We start from the raw sequence: 17451 nt of genomic DNA on the forward strand, positions 1-17451 counted from the left end.
AATGATACCATATCGGGAACAAAAAGCTACGCACCAAGTATTGCCATGTCGTCGTTGACCACATCAGCAGAATGACTGCCACGTCATCACAAGTCACATGGCAAACCACATGCCACGTCAGAGAAAGCAGTCCACTTGTTATAACAGCGCAACATCAAAGAGAGCCACGTCATCATTCAGTCCAAGGTCATCGATGCCACATCTGCAATTTGATGCTGCATCACCAAATATTGCCATGTCATCAGTGGCAGACTGCCATGTCATGGAGGGACATGTCAGCACATGCCACGTCAGAGAAACACGTCTAACTTGTCTTAGAGCGCCATGTTATCACAATCGCAGTGATGTCTAACCTGCCTGCTCTTATTTGACGTGTTGGCAAAGTGGCTGCCACGTAGGGGAATCAGGTTATATATGATCCATGTCATCAATCATCGCCATGTCATTCATCCACATCAGCAACTCACATGCTATGTGACCAAGTGAGCCATGTCATCATTGACCACATCGAAAGAGCAATGGCCACATCATTGAATGTGCCATGTCGGTACATGCCAGCTCGGAGAAGCACGTCCACTTGTCATAAAGGCTCACATCATGCATCCACATCAGCTACTTGACGATACATATCAAGACTTGACATGTTAGCCAACGATGCCACCAAATGGATGCCCATGTCAGTACGTGCCATGTCATCTGCTGGTGCCGTGTCGTCCAGTCAACATCAGCAATTTGCGTGCTATGTCACCAATAGTTCCATGTCAGCCTAAGCCACGGCCAGTGGTTGTCCAGTTGATCGCTCAGCAGTAATTTATTCCATCTGATCTTTCGGTTTTATCAATCCCACCGCCAATTCTGAGAGTAACGTTTCTGTTTCTCCGACATTCGAAAGAGGGTAGGACAGGTGGGTGTTGCAGTTGAAAATGATGCTGATATTTAAATCTTTGCCAGAACTCCAAGGGTCTTGGTTTCTGACCCAAATCCAGAAGCCCATTAACGGTCGACGAGAATGGCGTGTTGGCATCTGTAAGAATGGTGTTGTATTCTTGGGATTCGTGGAAGGATCGGTCTCTTTTCTTTCATTTAGTGCTACAAAGTTTTGACCTTTATCGCTTGGTTTTCTTGTTTAATCTTTTTCCATTTCGTCCTTTCTGATCAGTTGCTGGTTATACAGTGGCTCACATTCACATTTACTCAAATTGATGCCTTCTCGTCGGAGAAAAGTCACCAAATATGTTGTAAATTTTGGTAACATTGCGCTGCTTGCTTCTGGAAGAAATAAAAATAAGTGGTTTAGATTTTCTTATGCTTATAATTCGTGAGATGGTGCTTAATAATAGGTAAATAAAGTTAATTTCATTAAGGGAGACTCAAGAATTTGTAATGCGATACCCGCAAGAAACAATGGGTTTCACGTAGTAGGTTGGTACAAGAGCTGCCTTGAGTTCTTTTTAGATCAATATTGTTCAAGGCTTATTGTGACAGTAAAGTATCACGGGCAAAAGTTACTTTCGGTAGCTAAAGTTAACGAAAGGAATTAACCTGTTGTAAAAGCTGTACTATATATTGCTTTGGATATCAGATTTATGGACTTAATTAACAATAAAGTTTGGAAACCTTATCTGTTGTTGCAATTTACCTCCCTGTGTTTGCTTATTGTCGATTGCGGTAATGAATCTGAGGCTCACGCCTGTAGTCATAATATTTTCTTGTTTGAACCCCAAGTGTCCAGTAGGTGAGAGAATTTTAAGGACAGCAAGGTTTCGATTGATACATTTACCATTTGTGCTCTTAGCTGTCAGATTGTTTTGTTAGATCCCTCCTTTCTTTCTTCCCATGTGCTCCTATTGGACCACTAAATTGACTATTGTCCAATCATCTCTTCCCCTCCTCTCCGTCAATCAAGCATTGTACTTTAGAAACCATCAAGGGGCAATACAGAGTTTGTGTTGGATTAATGGTGTACCTCTGATGAAAAATCTTAATTTACCAAATCTTAATTAACCAGTGATGCCGGTTGCTGGTCAGGTATTTTGGGTTTTGATTGCAAAGATGCTCTCCTTGCTGTTACATGACAGGACTTACTGTTTTAACTTGCTTTTACTCGGTTTTTGAAGGATTTGATCAAACGGTCGAAAATCGAAGATTCATATCCCAATGCAGAATTTTTGGCATAAAGTGCTGAAAGTTGAAACATTAAGATGAAAAACTTAGTTTCTTAATCTACACGGTCCCAAATCTTAAGCCCCATAAAGGGTTTTTCAAGTCCAGTCATTAGAGTTGTCAATTATCATCATTAGCTACAAAAGAGGGTTCTTGTTGTTATGCAAAATCTAAAGGGTGGAGGGGTTCACCAATGGCCATTATGCTTATCAGCATCAAAAGCTGTGGTCCTTCTCCGCGTGGTCTAGACATTAAATTGCAGCAACACACCTTTTATAGCGTTTATATAAAAAGCAAACAATACCCTCAAAACTTTACACGGGAAAACCTCTAGCTGAATATCATCCTTTAAAAAATGCTTCACATTCTGTTTCTGGTTGCTCTCCTATTCTCCTCATCCTCTCATGCAGCAGATTTCTGCGTCGCCAAATTAAGAGGTGCAGGCAATCCTTCAGGGTATGCCTGCAGGAGCCCCGCTAATGTCACAGCTGATGATTTCGTGTTCAAAGGTCTAGCCGCAGCCGGTAATACTACAAATATTATCAGTGCTGCTGTGACTCCAGCGTTTGTGCAGCAATTTCCAGGTCTAAATGGTCTTGGCATATCCACTGCTCGGCTAGACCTTGCACCAGGAGGTGTCGTACCAATGCACACCCACCCAGCTGCCACTGAAATTCTCTACGTGGTCTATGGAAAAATAACTGCTGGGTTTATTTCCTCTGCAAATACTCCTTATGTCAACACTCTAAAGACAGGTGAGGTTATGGTGTTTCCACAAGGGCTGCTTCATTTCCAGATAAATGCAGGTGGGAAACCAGCACTTGCTATTGTTAGTTTCAATAGCCCTGAACCTGGTCTGCAAATTCTTGATTTCGCATTGTTTGGCAATAGCTTGTCCTCTGCTTTGATAGAGAAAACCACTTTCCTTGATGATGCTCAAGTGAAGAAGCTCAAGAGTGTTCTTGGTGGTACTGGCTAGGGTTGATAAGATCAGTTTCTTGCTCATTATCCCTTGTTTGGTGTGTTGTAGTTGGATAATTGTGATTTGTTCTTCGAGATATGTATTTTTCTGATTAATGTTAAGTGATTTATGCAATTATTTGTTTCGATTCATAATGCCAGCTTTCCTCAGTGTTCGTGCAATTATTACATTATATATTAAAGTTAGAGCTCAAAAGCTGAATCTCATTACCATTTTCAAGAGAAAAATGAGCTTTTCTTCTACTTTTTTCTTTTTTTATCAATTTCAATTCCCAGAAACTGTGAAACTTCACTAGGTGAATTCAAAAGGGAAATATTATTATGCAAATGAAGAAAAGAAAAGGGAAACATACACAGTATCTATATTTTTAAGTAGCGGCAAATGCTAAAAGAGACAACTTTATCCACTCTTTATCTCCTATCTTATCCATTGATCCAATGGTTGAAATTGAAAACTCTCTGCTTAATTAATAAAGAAAAGAAAAGGCCAGAATCATGAAAACCATTACGTCAAGCAAGCATAAAACTAACCTTGATTTTGCTTTATTACTTTTCTTAATGATAAGATGGTACTTTATTTCCTTGTATAATTGCATTGATCTTCGTCCCTACAAACTTTTCTGATCAATTGTTACCAGTCAAGGGGACAACTATGGCTTGCATTTCCTAAAGGGTGATCTCATCTGGTTTTAACAAGCGTAAATGATAATTATGCAAATGATATTGGCATTGACATCCCCATTGATGAATCTTCTACTTACAATTATAGCTCTCTACAGAACAATTTACTAATTTGATTTTAAGATATCGAAAACATTAAGTCTTAAATTATTAGAATTTCAGTTCACATCAGGTGCTATAACAATAAGTTCTAAAAATTATTTTTTGTTAAATTTAAAAAAAAAAAAATCAACCTTCAAGCCAAGTTGACAAAAGCTTTTGTTTGCTACTTAGACTCAACTTTCCTCATCACACTGAGGCCCAGTTTGGCTAGAGGCGGCCTGGCCTGATTTCTATGAGGCATAGTAAAAGCTTAAAAGCCTCAAAACAAATGAGTTATTGGATTTCTGATCTGATACTTGCAATAAAAAAAAGGAAACTTGCAGAATTTGGGGAGAGACATGGCCATGGCTAACCATTGTTTTTTCTTCTCTATTTTCTTGAAAGTTAAATGTAAATTTCTCATTTAAATCATAAAGAATGAACTGAGCAAGAGTAAAGCATATCCGGATAATTTGTATGATTAATTATTTGCTGCTCTCCTTTTTGCTTTTGCATCTTCTGACAGTATCTGCTAATTAAATAGTCCTACAATCATGACACAATGATAATTAATAATCAAAGCTGGTAAAAACTTCCTAAGCCACAAGGCAAGTATTATTCCTCAATATGATTATAAACAAATGATCATATCATATTATAAATAGGATGACAATAGGAAGCATTCTCAAAAACCTCAGTCACAAGCTAAATACTATAGTTGATCTCTTCTTTTATGTTCTTTGGTTCATAGGGAGCGCAAGTTCTTCCAAAGTTATAATTGAGAGGTGCATTATGATTATTTACATTTATTTGACAATTTAAAATTTGACTGTCTATATTAAACTTCCTTTTATTTGCGGTTTCCTGTTCTCTTTTTTTCCTCCAAATCAAGAAGCAAAGAAAGATGCAAATTTTCCCAGGAAGTCTGGTAAAACTCTGGAATGGATGGGAGATTCGTGCGCTGGTTTTATCAAGTCTGTTGCTGCAAATTACACTTATCGTGTTCGGTGCTCGAAGAAAGTACATTGCTGGAATGTGGATTTCATTCATTGTTTGGTTAGCCTATTTATCAGCAGATTGGCTAGCAACTGTTGCATTAGGAGTACTTGCTAGCAGCCAGGATAATGATCCAAATAATTTTTCTACCAATCCAAATTATTTAATCCATGCATTTTGGGCACCTTTCCTTCTCTTGCATCTTGGTGGTCCAGACACTATCACTTCTTATTCTTTAGAGGATAATGAGCTGTGGTTAAGACATTTGCTTGGATTGTTGATTGAGGTCAGTGTTGCCTTTTTTGTATATTTAAGGTCTTGGTCTAACTCTGCACTTACATTCATAGCAATGCCAGTTTTTATTGCTGGACTTGTTAAGTATGGGGAGAGAACTTGGGTGCTTAGGTGTTCAAGCACCAAGCGTCTTCAAGAATCTTTACTCTCATTATTATCTTCTGTTCCTTCTAACACAACTAATGGAGGAGCTAAAGATAAGAAGATTCTTCCGCGAGGACCATGTCCTCCTCCTTCTGCCAATTTCTTTCATCGAGCTCATTACTTATTCAAAATGTCCTTGTATTTATTCGAAGATCTTACACTAAGATTTTCCGAATTAAAAGATAGTCACTCGCTCATATCCTCTGTAAATTCATCAGAAGAAGCCTTTAAGCTTGTAGAAGTTGAGCTCGGATTGATCTATGATCAGCTTTACACAAAGGCTCCTATTGTTTATTCTAAATTAGGTCTCCTTCTTCGTTCTGTTAGTCTTTTATCCTCATTTACTGCATTAGTTGTCTTCTCAATCACCATTGATGGTCATCAGGAGTATTCAACAGTCGACATTGCTCTAACTTACTTATTGCTAGTTGGAGCTATTGTTTTAGAAGTACATGCAATGGTGCATCTCATTTTCTCTGATCAGACAATGATTTGGTTAAGCAAATCTGGGAGTCCACCAACTAATTCTATCTCAAGAACTGTTAACTTTCTCCACATGAATTGCAGAAGTGGAAAAAGATGGTCGGGATTGATGGGACAATACAATCTGATAAATTCTTGCCTCAAAAATGACCCACCCGAGTGGTTAAAGTATTTTGGAATTGATGAAATGATCAAACACTTCGACATAAACTTGGTCAATGTGAATGCTGATGTTAAGGATGCAATCTTCAATCATATTCGTAAGAAAGGCAATCAAATTGTTGATGAGATAGCCAATCCAAGAGAGCTTGATGAAATTAAAGTGGCTGATGAAATGTTCAGTGCACAAATGTTGCGTGATTCTCTTTTGTTTTTGAGAGGGATTGGACCGCTTCAAGCCAAGAGGGAGTTTCTTGAAGGACCTGAAAGGTTCACTCAAGTAGTTCCATTTAGCAATAGCATACTCATTTGGCACATAGCTACTGATATTTGCTATTATAGAGATCTTGATGATCAAACTCATCGCAATAAAGATTATTCTAAGCACAAACTCAGCAAAACCTTGTCTGATTACATGTTGCATATTCTTGTCTTCAATCCAAATTCACTGTCTAAAGAGAATCGAAACAGGTACGCATATCGAGATACAAAGAAAGCAATTGAAGATTTTCTCTTTAAAGGTGATATTGGCAAGAAGACGAGCTATAGTGAAAAGGAAGCTTGCTTGAAAATACTTGAAGCCAACTTTACAGATGAAGATGTGGAGAGACAGATAATTGCAGGTGAGAATAAGAACTCTATGCTATTTAGTGGATTTCTTCTTGCAGAAGAATTGCAGACAAAGGAATTTGAGGAGAAATGGGATGTGTTGAGTGAAGTTTGGATAGAAATGATTGCTTATGCTGCAAGTCATTGTGAAAGGAAAGAACATGCTCAAAAACTTAGAACTGGGGGAGATTTACTCACTCATGTTTGTCTGCTTATGGCTCATTTTGGTTTAAATAGACAATTGAAAGAAGCTCGTCCATTTGAATTCCCCTTAAGTTAATTTTTATATATGATGATAATTAGAGTATATTGGAGAATTGGTCCCTGCAGATTGATTCTGATTTTCATTTTACAATAAGCTATGCACTGTGTAATATTGTTTGAGTTTTGTTTTGATATATAAAATTTTTAGTATATATTGTCATGTACTTTGTGTATATGTTTGTTTCATTTATGTAAACTTGTCGTGGCTTTATTAATGAAACTGAGTAAGAAAAACAAAACAGTTATGACAAACTGAAACTGGAAATCTCGATTCCTCTCTTGCTAATTACTTTTACTTGGATTGAATCAACATTAAAGGGAGAAAATAAAAATCAAAAGATTTCATTGATAAATTTTAGATACCATAACATTGTAACTCAAAAAATGTTCTTATCTTAAAGAATTGAAGAGAAGATGAATAAAAGAAATGGTTTCTTATCTATTTTCATTCACAAATAAGAAAAAGGAGTGATCTGCATATTACAATAAAACATCTAAAGGCAATTAAGGTAGACAATAACTTTTGATATGCCTTCATTATTTTATAAATATAAAATAATAATTTTATAGTGCTTAATATGTAGAGAAAGACTTATCTACACCAGATTTATAGATCCACCTATACACAAAACAAATCACAAACAGTACTTCATTATTCAATTGTAAGAAAATAAGTTGTAATAACATAAATTATAAGATAATAAGTTATTTTATATTTTCAGATGGGGTCATATAGGAGCAAAAAAGAAAAAAAAAGAAAAGAAAACTAATATTAATAAGCAAAAACTATTTTATTTGGAAATAAGAAAGGAATATAAGGGAAAAAATTCTCATAATTATCTCTTCAAATTAGAAGGAAAATAAAAAATATATATAAAAATAAATTTGTAGAGAAAAAATAATTTTATTTTTCTTTTATATCCAAAAAAAAGTAACATAAGTTTTTTCTTAAATTTGGTTCCAGAAAATATTAGTATTCAACGAATTGGTCAGGCCTAATTCTTTTGTTCTCTTTTTATAAGTTTTTTAATCCAATAAACTATAATTATCTCTTCAAATTAGAAGGAAAATTTTTCTTTTATATCAAAAAAAAATAATAACTTAAGTTTTTTTCTTAAATTTGGTTCCGAAAAATACTAGTATTCAACGAATTGGCTAGGCCTAATTTTTTTATTCTCTTTTCATGAGTTTTTTAACCCAATAAACTATAATTATCTCCTCAAATTAGAAGAAAAATAAAAAATTATAAAAATAAATTTTTAGAGAAAAATTAATTTTATTTTCCTTTTATATTCAAAAAGAATAAGTAACATAAGTTTTTTTTTTTTTTAAATTTAGTTCCTAAAAATGTCAGTATTCAACGAATTGGCCCAAGCCTAATTTTTTTATTCCCTTTTCATGAGTTTTTTAATCCAACAAACTATAATTATCTCTTCAAATTAGAGAAAAAATTTTTCTTTTATATAAAAAAAATAAGTAACAAAAGTTTTTTTTCTCAAATTTAGTTTTGAAAAATATCAGTGTGAACGAATTGGTCAGGCCTAATTTCTTTTGTTCCCTTTTCATGAGTTTTTAATCCAATAAACTATAATTATCTCTTTAAGTTAGAAGGAAAATAAAAAATTATAAAAATAAATTTATAGAGAAAAATTAAAATTTTATTTTTCTTTTATATCCAAAATAAATAAGTAATATAAGTTTTTTTTTCTTAAATTTAGTTCCGAAAAATGTCAGTATTCAATGAATTGGCCAGGCCAAGTTTTTTTTTGTTCCCTTTTCATGAGTTTTTAAATCCAATTAACTATAATTATCTCTTCAAGTTAGAAGATAAAATAAAAAACTATAAAAATAAATTTGTAGGGAAAAACTAATTTTATTTTTTTTATATTAAAAAAATAAGTAACATAAGTTTTTTTCTTAAATTTGGTTCTGAAAAACGTCAGTATAACGAATTGGTTAGACCTAATTTTTTTGTTCCCTTTTATGATTTTTTTAATCCAATAAACCATAAGTATTTCTTCAAATTAGAAGGAGAATAAAAAAACTATAAAAATAAATTTGTAGAGAAAAATTAAAAGAAAAAAAATAATTAACATAAGTTTCTTTCTTAAATTAGTTCGAAAAATGTCAATAGTCAACGAATTAGCCAAGACTAAGTTTTTTTTATTCCCTTTTCATGAGTTTTTTATCCAATAAACTATAATTATTTCTTCAAATTAGAAGGAAAATAAAAAAGTATAAAAATAAATTTCTAGAGAAAAATTAATTTTATTTTTCTTTTATATCCAAAAAAAAGTAACATAAGATTTTTTTTCTTAAATTTACTTCCAAAAAAAATTGGTATTCAACCAATTGGTCATGCCTTTTTTTTTTTCCCTTTTTATGAGTTTTTTAATTAATAATATCTCTTCATACTAGAAGGAAAATAAAAAAAAACTATAAAAATAAATTTGTCGAGAAAAATTAATTTTATTTTTCTTTTATATCATAAAAAAATAAGTAATATAAATTTCTTTTTTAAATTAGTTTCGAAAAATGTCAGTATTCAACTGCTAGGCTTAATTTTTTCTATTCCCTTTTCATGAGTTGTTTAATTCAATACACTCTCCCTCCTATTTAGAGTTTCGGTTTGACGAAAATTTATCATTTGAAAAATTGACTTCTAATCCCAACTCTTTACTCTTTACGTTTCTTTTTCTGTTAATTTTATTTTCTTTTATATAAAAAAAAGCAATATAAGTTTTTTCGAAAAAAAAATTTAGTTCTTACTTATTTTTTCTGATCATTCATTAATAAAAAAACACACAAAAAAATTTTTAAAAAAATACTTCATTTTTCTTGGTAATACAAAAAAACATTGGTTGATTAGCTTGGTATATGAAGTAGTCTCATGTACCAAGAGCTAAATTGCAGATATGTGACGTGAGATACGGGAATATGTAGGACACGACAATTTTAAAAATATAAGACATTCATACTCTTAGGACACACTACACTAAATAAGTATAATACATTAATATTTCAAATAAATAAACAATCATTTATAATAAATCATAAATATAAAATAAAAAAGACTTACTTTCTTATTTCAATATAATTAGTTAAATTCTCAAACTTATTATCACTATTAAAAATACATTACTAGTGTGTGTATGTATTTTTTTATATAGGTCATATTAGAGGCATCAAAATGGATCATAACACGTAAACACAATTCGCCTAAAACATGAAATAAATGGGTTATGGTTGAGGTTAAACAGGTTCATGTAATAAATAAGTCGCTCGTTTATGACACGAATATAAACGTATCGTGTTACAGGTTGACACACAAGTTAGGAGAATGACCCATTTATTTAAGAGTAAAGAGGTAATTTTAATGTTAGATATAAATACTCTAACTAAAAATATCATAAGAAAGTTAAGCGAGCTATATATAGGTCAACATGATTCACTTAACCTATTTATGATATTAGATGGATCACTAGATGGGTTACACAGGTCGTGTACAAAACTCACTTGATATGCTTATGATATTAGGCGGATTACACGTATCGTGTTCATGTCACTTATCGTGTTCGTGTTAACAAATTTGACACGATTATTAAATGGTCACGTTCGTGTTGACCCTAATCGTATCATATGTTAGGCGAATTTGTGTCAAATCCGATATGCCAATCCATTTTGACGCTCCTAATAATTTTATTATTTTTGAATGATGTTATAAAAGATTAATTCATTCTCTGATATTCCTTTACACATCACGTGGGTTTTAATACTCCTATGTATGGGATAACACTTACCGACCATTTTTTTTTTTTTTAAGTTAAATGTCAATTTCTCACGTAAAAATCATAAACAATTCCCCAAGCAAGAGTAAAGCATATAAACATAATTTATATGATTAATTACTTGCTAGTCGCCCTTCTGCTTTTTTTTTACTTTAATTTCTCTAGTATTTGCTAATAAATTAATCCGGCAATCATGAGATGATGATAATTATAATCAAAGTTGGAATGGTTTCCACACGCAATTCCATTATACCTTGAGTACCTGATTGTCTTCGGAATCTTTTCCTTGAGTGAATGAATGTTTTTACTCTTTAAAAAAAAAAAAAAAAAAAGTTGGAATGGTTTCCACACGCAATTCCATCATACCTTCCCAAGCCATGAGGTAAAGTACTATTCCCTCATATAAACAAATGTGAAATCATGTTAGAAATAGGTTACCAATATGAAGTAACCAGACACACACTCAAAAATTGGATGACCGGCTATATATTCAAGCTCTCACAAGTTGACCAGTCGGCCAGTGATCTCACCTATAAATACAGGTACTTTTATGGTTAATTGCAACAATTTTCCGTCTTTTGTTGTATTCATAATTTAATATAGCATAGTGCAACCGGTTGTGACTTGTGACTATGACTAAATTAAATGAAAATGTATATTGAAAAACTTGTGAAATAAAGTTATGAATTTGAGATATACAGTCTATTTTATGAACATGGTATCAGAGTCTAGATATGTTTGCTTACAAACTTCACACTCCAGAAATTATATATAGATGTGGGGTGCTATATATGCTATGTTAGTTCGGGATAAGGTCTTTAATCAATATATAATATTTGGAAAATCATCTCCTGAAGTTAGCTTTTGAGGAACGAGTAATCTTGGTCTATTTTGTTAATATATTTATTGATATAAATCAGCTATTCATTAAATATGAATTTTTCTTTATTAGTTCCTACAGAAGAAGGAGAAGAAGCAAAAAAAGATGCAAATTTTTCCAGAAAGTCTCATAAGACTCTGGAATGGATGGGAGATCCGTGTGCTCGTTTTATCGAGTCTCTTGCTACAAATCACACTTATCGAGCTCGGTGCTCGAAGAAAGTACATTGCTGGAATGTGGATTTCATTTATTGTATGGTTAGCCTATTTATCAGCAGACTGGCTAGCAACTGTCGCATTAGGAATACTTGCTAGCAGCCAAAATGATGATTTTTCTACCAATCCAAACTATTCAATCCATGCATTTTGGGCACCTTTCCTTCTCCTGCACCTTGGCGGCCCAGATGCCATCACTTCTTATTCTTTAGAGGATAATGAGCTTTGTTTAAGGCATTTTCTTGGATTGTTAATTGAAGTTGGTGTTGCCTTTTATGTCTACTTAATGTATTTGGATAACTCTCCTCTCACATTTATAGCCATTCCAGTTTTTATTGCTGGACTTGTTAAGTATGGGGAGAGAACTTGGGTGCTTAGATATTCAAGCACCAATCAACTTCAAGAATCTTTATCCTCGTTATCTTCGGTTCCTTCTAACACAAGTAACGGAAACAAGAAGATTCTTCCGCGAGGACCTTGTCCTTCTCCTTCTACCAATTTTTTTCATCGAGCTCATTACTTGTTCAAAATGTCTTTACCTTTATTTGAAGATCTTATACTTGGGTTTTCTGAATCAAACGACAGCCACTCTGTCATATCTTCTGTAAGTTCATCAGAAGAAGCCTTTAAGCTTGTAGAAGTTGAACTCGGATTGATCTATGATGAGCTTTACACAAAAGCGCCTATTGTTTATTCTAAATTAGGTCTCCTTCTTCGCTCTATTAGTCTTTTATCCTCATTTATTGCATTAGTTGTCTTCTCAATCACCATTGATGGTCACCCCCAGTACTCAACAGTTGACATTGCTCTAACTTACTTATTGCTAGTTGGAGCTTTTGTTTTAGAAGCATATGGATTAGTGCGTCTCATTTTCTCTGACCAGACAATGATTTGGTTAAGCAAATCTGGAAGTCCACCAACTAATTCTATCTTAAGAACTGTGTATTTTCTCCATTTGCATTACAGAAGTGGAAAAAGATGGTCAGGATTGATGGGACAATACAATCTGATTAGTTCTTGCCTGAAAAATGATCCGCCTGAGTGGCTAAAGTACTTTGGAATTGATGAACTGATCAAAGACATGGACATAAAGAGGGTAGAAGTGAATGCTGACGTTAAAGATGCAATCTTCAATCATATTCGTAAGAAAGGCGATCAACTTTATCAGCATGGTGATTTAAAAGTTAATAAAATGTTGGACACACAAATGTTTCGTAGTACCCTATTGGCTCTGAGAGGAAATGGAGCGCTTCAACAAGCCATTACAGTATTTCTTGAAGATGCCGATGTGTTCTTTGAAGCTATATCATTTAGCAATAGCGTAGTCATTTGGCACTTGGCTACTGATATTTGTTATTATAGCGATCTCGATGATCAGACTCATCAAAATAAAGACTATTCTAAGCACACACTTAGCAAAACCTTGTCTGATTACATGTTGCATAATCTTGTGATGAATCCAAATTTGTTGTCTAAAGAGAATCAGAGCGGGCATGCTTTTCAAGATACAAAGGAAGCAATTCAAGATTTTCTTTTTAAAGGTGATATTGGCAAGAAGACGAGCTATAGTGAAAAAGAAGCTTGCTTGAAAATACTTGAAGCCAACTTTGCAGAAGACGATCTCGAGAAACAAATTTTTAGTACAGAACAGATGAAGAGCTTTATGCTAGTTGGTGGATATCTTCTTGCAAAACAATTGAAGTCAACGGAATTTGAGGAGAAATGGGATGTGGTAAGTGAAGTTTGGATAGAAATGGTTGCTTATGCTGCGAGTCATTGTGATTGGAAGGAACATGCTCAAAAACTTAGAAAGGGTGGAGATTTACTAACTCATGTTTGTATTCTGATGGCTCATTTTGGTTTAAGTGATCAATTTAAAGAAGCTCATCTGACGCAATTCCAAGAGAGTACTTTTAATTTGTTCGGTGAGTAAAGGAGATCCCAATATTGGCCCCTGAAGGTTTGATTCTGATAGCCATGAACTTAAAGAAGAGGTCTGCTATTTTCTTTTTTTTTCTTTTTTGGTACAAACTTTGGATTGGACCTTTAATGGGGCAGGACAGGGACAAAGTTATCATTTTTAATCTTTTTGATAAATTTGTGATATTATATCCTGTAAGAGAACTAGAATGAATTGGTAACCTTGCAATTGAATCTTTATACAAGTATAGCATTGTGTCAAAATATTTATTCATCTCAATTTTATAATGTTGAATGATTTACACACAAGTAATACACACAAGTAATTAATAAAGTTTATAATGAATTTCGAACAACATTGGAATTCAATTAATACACACAAGTAATTAAAGTTTATATCTTAAAACCTTAGAATGCAATAAAATAAATTAATTATAAATCCATGCAATATTGTTTGAATTCCTAAAAATAATAATAGGATCGCGTAGATATATGACTGGATAAACTTAAAAGTGACTAATAGCCACAACCATAAAATACTAAATTATGATTAGAAAAATATATATATATATCTCAGAAGTCACATCTATTAAAGAACACAATTGTTTTCATATTTTCTCAAATACATGTTAAGATTTCATATTTAATTTATAAATTATTTAATTTTATATTTTTTATTAAATTAATAATTCTACTTATGTGAACCATGCACTTGGCAACCGACAGCTTAAATTAAAATCTAAGTCCAAATTTTTATGGTGCTAAGTGCTAACAAGACAATCTTGATGGCTGAGGTAAGAGTAAAATATATACCAAGTCGAGGGAGTCATGGTTGTTCAATCTTTTTTTTCCGATATATGAGAGGCTGAGAGGCTAATGAACCGGTATAATATTATAAATTCTATAGTATGAATAAACAGAACACACCTGATTTATTACTTATTTAATCTTTGAAATTAAATTTTTAGACAATTGAATCCTTCTTTATTGACAGTAGATTATAAAAACTTTTTCAAGGTTGCATTTTCTCGTGAAATGTATATTTCATCAAAACCTAAAGTTGTCACTGCGAAAACGCGAGAGGACTTTATTTGAATATTATTTCCATTTTGATCCGGTTACAAATATACATTTAATAAAATGCTACAAAGGAGTTATTGCCAATAAAAGAATACCCAAAAAAAAAAAAAAAAACAGGATGCACATGTGAGGCCAGCACAACATACCAAATTGTTTCTTGGCAAGAAAACAACAAAACAAACAGAGGACAAGTCAAACCAAGAATGGATTGGCTTTGCGGGTTGATTGCATTTTAGGGACTAAAACAAGAACCTCAATAAAATAAACAAGAACACAAAGCTATTGGATAGTATTCCCTTTTAAAAATTTCAATCTCTATACATGGAAACTTGAAATGAAATTTGGTAGTAGATAGGTCTATTTCAATACACACATAGTCTTGAGTGGCACAAAGCACAAGCATACAAAAAAAATATGATTTTCAATTGTAAAACAAAGCATGCCGGCTCTTCTTACTTCAAATTCAACCCCATCACAATCCCCAACTTCTCTCTCTAAACCTTATTTGTGGATCTCAACAACTTTGACATACAAGAGAAATAAGTTAATCACCAAAAACAAAGAGGAGCCATAGCCTAAATGTCTTCATCTCTTACAGCCCAAATAAAAGTCTTAAACAAAAACATCAAATCCTCCAAACACACACCACATCAAAACCTTAAAATATGCTCTCTACCGTCTGTTTCCTAACATGCATTATTTTAAGAACATAAGTCTAATCTAAGTTGTTTGTTCATCCTTTATCTTTTTGGTCAAAAAATAAGTAGTATAAACATTTTTGTACTTCTTTCTTTCTTTCAAGAACATACAGAAAAGAAATGACTATTGAAGAAACAGAGGCAAATCACATTTCAGATCACATATTGGATTGGATAGAAGATACAGTACCATTCCTACCATCATTCTTGGATGATCCGTATAGCTCAGACGACATCAATAGCTATCATCAATGGTGGAATCAAACAGAAGAACTTTGTCAAGATCCAATCAACACTGATACTAATCTCACTGCCATAACCATCACCACCACCAACGATAAACTAACAGAAGAAAGCAATCCCACCATTACCAGTAGTCCACAACCTTCAAATTCGTCGAGAAAACGGGGATCGCCAGATGACTCAGTACAAAATCATCAACAGAGAAAGAAACAGAGTCATCGGGCGGTCAGCAATGAAGAGAAAGATGGAGGAGCAGTAGTAACAGGAAAAAGATCAAATGGAACCAAGAAAAGCAATAGTAAAAGCACAGGAAATAATAGTAATAATGGAAACAGCAAGGAAGGAAGATGGGCAGAGCATTTGCTTAACCCTTGTGCAGCTGCTATTACCACAGGTAATTTGTCACGTGTCCAACACCTTCTTTATGTTCTTCATGAACTTGCCTCATCAACTGGTGATGCTAATCATAGGCTAGCTTTTTATGGTCTTAGAGCCTTAACTCACCATTTATCATCTTCCACAACCACTGCTTCTATAGCGCCTATATCTTTCGCGTCTACTGAGCCTAAGTTCTTTCAACGATCTTTGCTAAAATTTTATGAAGTTAGTCCTTGGTTTGCATTTCCAAATAATATTGCAAATTCTTCAATACTTCAAGTTCTTGCTAAAGAACAGGATCATAAGCGTAACCTTCATATTCTTGATATCGGTGTTTCTCATGGTGTGCAATGGCCTACACTTCTTGAGGCATTGACTCGCCGGTCCGGAGGACTTCCTCCTTTGGTACGCATCACTGTCATCACTGCCACTATTGAAAATGATCAAGACACTGAGACCCCATTTTTAGTTGGTCCGCCAGGAGACAACTTTTCTCCAAGACTACTCAGTTTTGCCAAGTCTATGAACATTAATTTGCAAATCAATAGACTTCATAACTACCCATTAAAAAATCTAAATGCACAAGTCATTAAGTCAAATTCTGATGAAACCTTAATAGTTTGTGCTCAATTTAGACTCAATCATTTAAATCACAATACCCCAGATGAGAGAACTGAGTTCTTGAGAGTTTTAAGAGAATTGGAACCAAAAGGCGTTATTCTTAGTGAAAACAACACGGATTGTAGTTGCAATAGTTGTGGGGATTTTGCAACGGGATTTTCAAGAAGAGTTGATTACTTATGGAAGTTTTTGGACTCAACAAGCTCAGCTTTTAAAGGCCGGGAAAGCGAAGAGAGAAGAGTGATGGAAGGAGAGGCAGCCAAGGCATTAACAAATCGCGGAGAGATGAACGAAGGGAAAGAGAAATGGTGTGAAAGGATGACAAGGGTGGGGTTTGTAGGTGAGATGTTTGGGGAAGATGCCATTGATGGAGGTCGAGCTTTGTTAAGGAAGTATGATAGCAACTGGGAAATGAGAATTGAAGAAAAAGGTGAGTGTGTAGGGTTATGGTGGAAAGGGCATCCTGTTTCTTTCTGTTCATTGTGGAAATTGGATGTCAAAGGAAATGGCAGTTAAAAAGATACTTGTAGCTCCCCCGTTTTAGCTTCTTTTTTCATTTTTTCTTTCTTTTTTCATGTAAATTAAAGTGAGTTAAATGTGTAGAGGCTGGTTTTTGCAGCCCTGTTTTAGTTAAATGATTGATTTTGTTTGATGGATCATTTTGTTTGAAATAGTAAATATTACATCCACTTTTTAGCTTTAATTTCATAGAAAAGACATTCCCAATGTTGAGTTCCACTTGCCCATGGAGCAGAGATCTGACTAAAGACAAT

The 17451-nt window shown here is 33.6% G+C and overlaps 4 protein-coding genes across 5 annotated transcripts; all 4 read left to right on the forward strand.

Annotated features, from left to right (window-relative positions):
* Positions 1–2377: 2377 nt before the first annotated feature.
* On the forward strand, positions 2378–3279 carry GER1 (germin-like protein 1). The gene has a single exon (XM_012213491.4). It carries the CDS (start codon positions 2519–2521, stop codon positions 3140–3142), a length of 624 nt encoding a protein of 207 aa, XP_012068881.1. The 5' UTR covers positions 2378–2518; the 3' UTR covers positions 3143–3279.
* Positions 3280–4810: 1531 nt separating this feature from the next.
* Positions 4811–6871, forward strand: LOC105631675 (uncharacterized). The gene has a single exon (XM_012213849.4). It carries the CDS (start codon positions 4811–4813, stop codon positions 6869–6871), a length of 2061 nt encoding a protein of 686 aa, XP_012069239.1.
* Positions 6872–11069: 4198 nt separating this feature from the next.
* On the forward strand, positions 11070–13922 carry LOC105631674 (uncharacterized). Of its 2 annotated transcripts, none has more exons than XM_020678207.3 (2): positions 11070–11185; positions 11596–13922. In XM_020678207.3, the coding sequence occupies exon 2, from the start codon at positions 11629–11631 to the stop codon at positions 13669–13671; it is 2043 nt and encodes a 680-aa protein (XP_020533866.1). In that variant the 5' UTR covers positions 11070–11185; positions 11596–11628; the 3' UTR covers positions 13672–13922. The 2 variants fall into 2 exon arrangements, with proteins under 2 accessions (XP_020533866.1, XP_012069238.1); XM_012213848.4 differs by having other exon boundaries at positions 11085–11185; positions 11605–13922.
* Positions 13923–15200: 1278 nt separating this feature from the next.
* On the forward strand, positions 15201–17381 carry LOC105631672 (GRAS family transcription factor). The gene has a single exon (XM_012213847.4). It carries the CDS (start codon positions 15557–15559, stop codon positions 17192–17194), a length of 1638 nt encoding a protein of 545 aa, XP_012069237.1. The 5' UTR covers positions 15201–15556; the 3' UTR covers positions 17195–17381.
* The last annotated feature ends 70 nt before the right edge of the window (positions 17382–17451 follow it).

The sequence above is a fragment of the Jatropha curcas genome, chromosome 1, assembly GCF_041381405.1.
Source record: "Jatropha curcas cultivar XTBG-Jc1 chromosome 1, XTBG_Jcur_1.0, whole genome shotgun sequence".
Classification (NCBI taxonomy): domain Eukaryota; kingdom Viridiplantae; phylum Streptophyta; class Magnoliopsida; order Malpighiales; family Euphorbiaceae; genus Jatropha; species Jatropha curcas.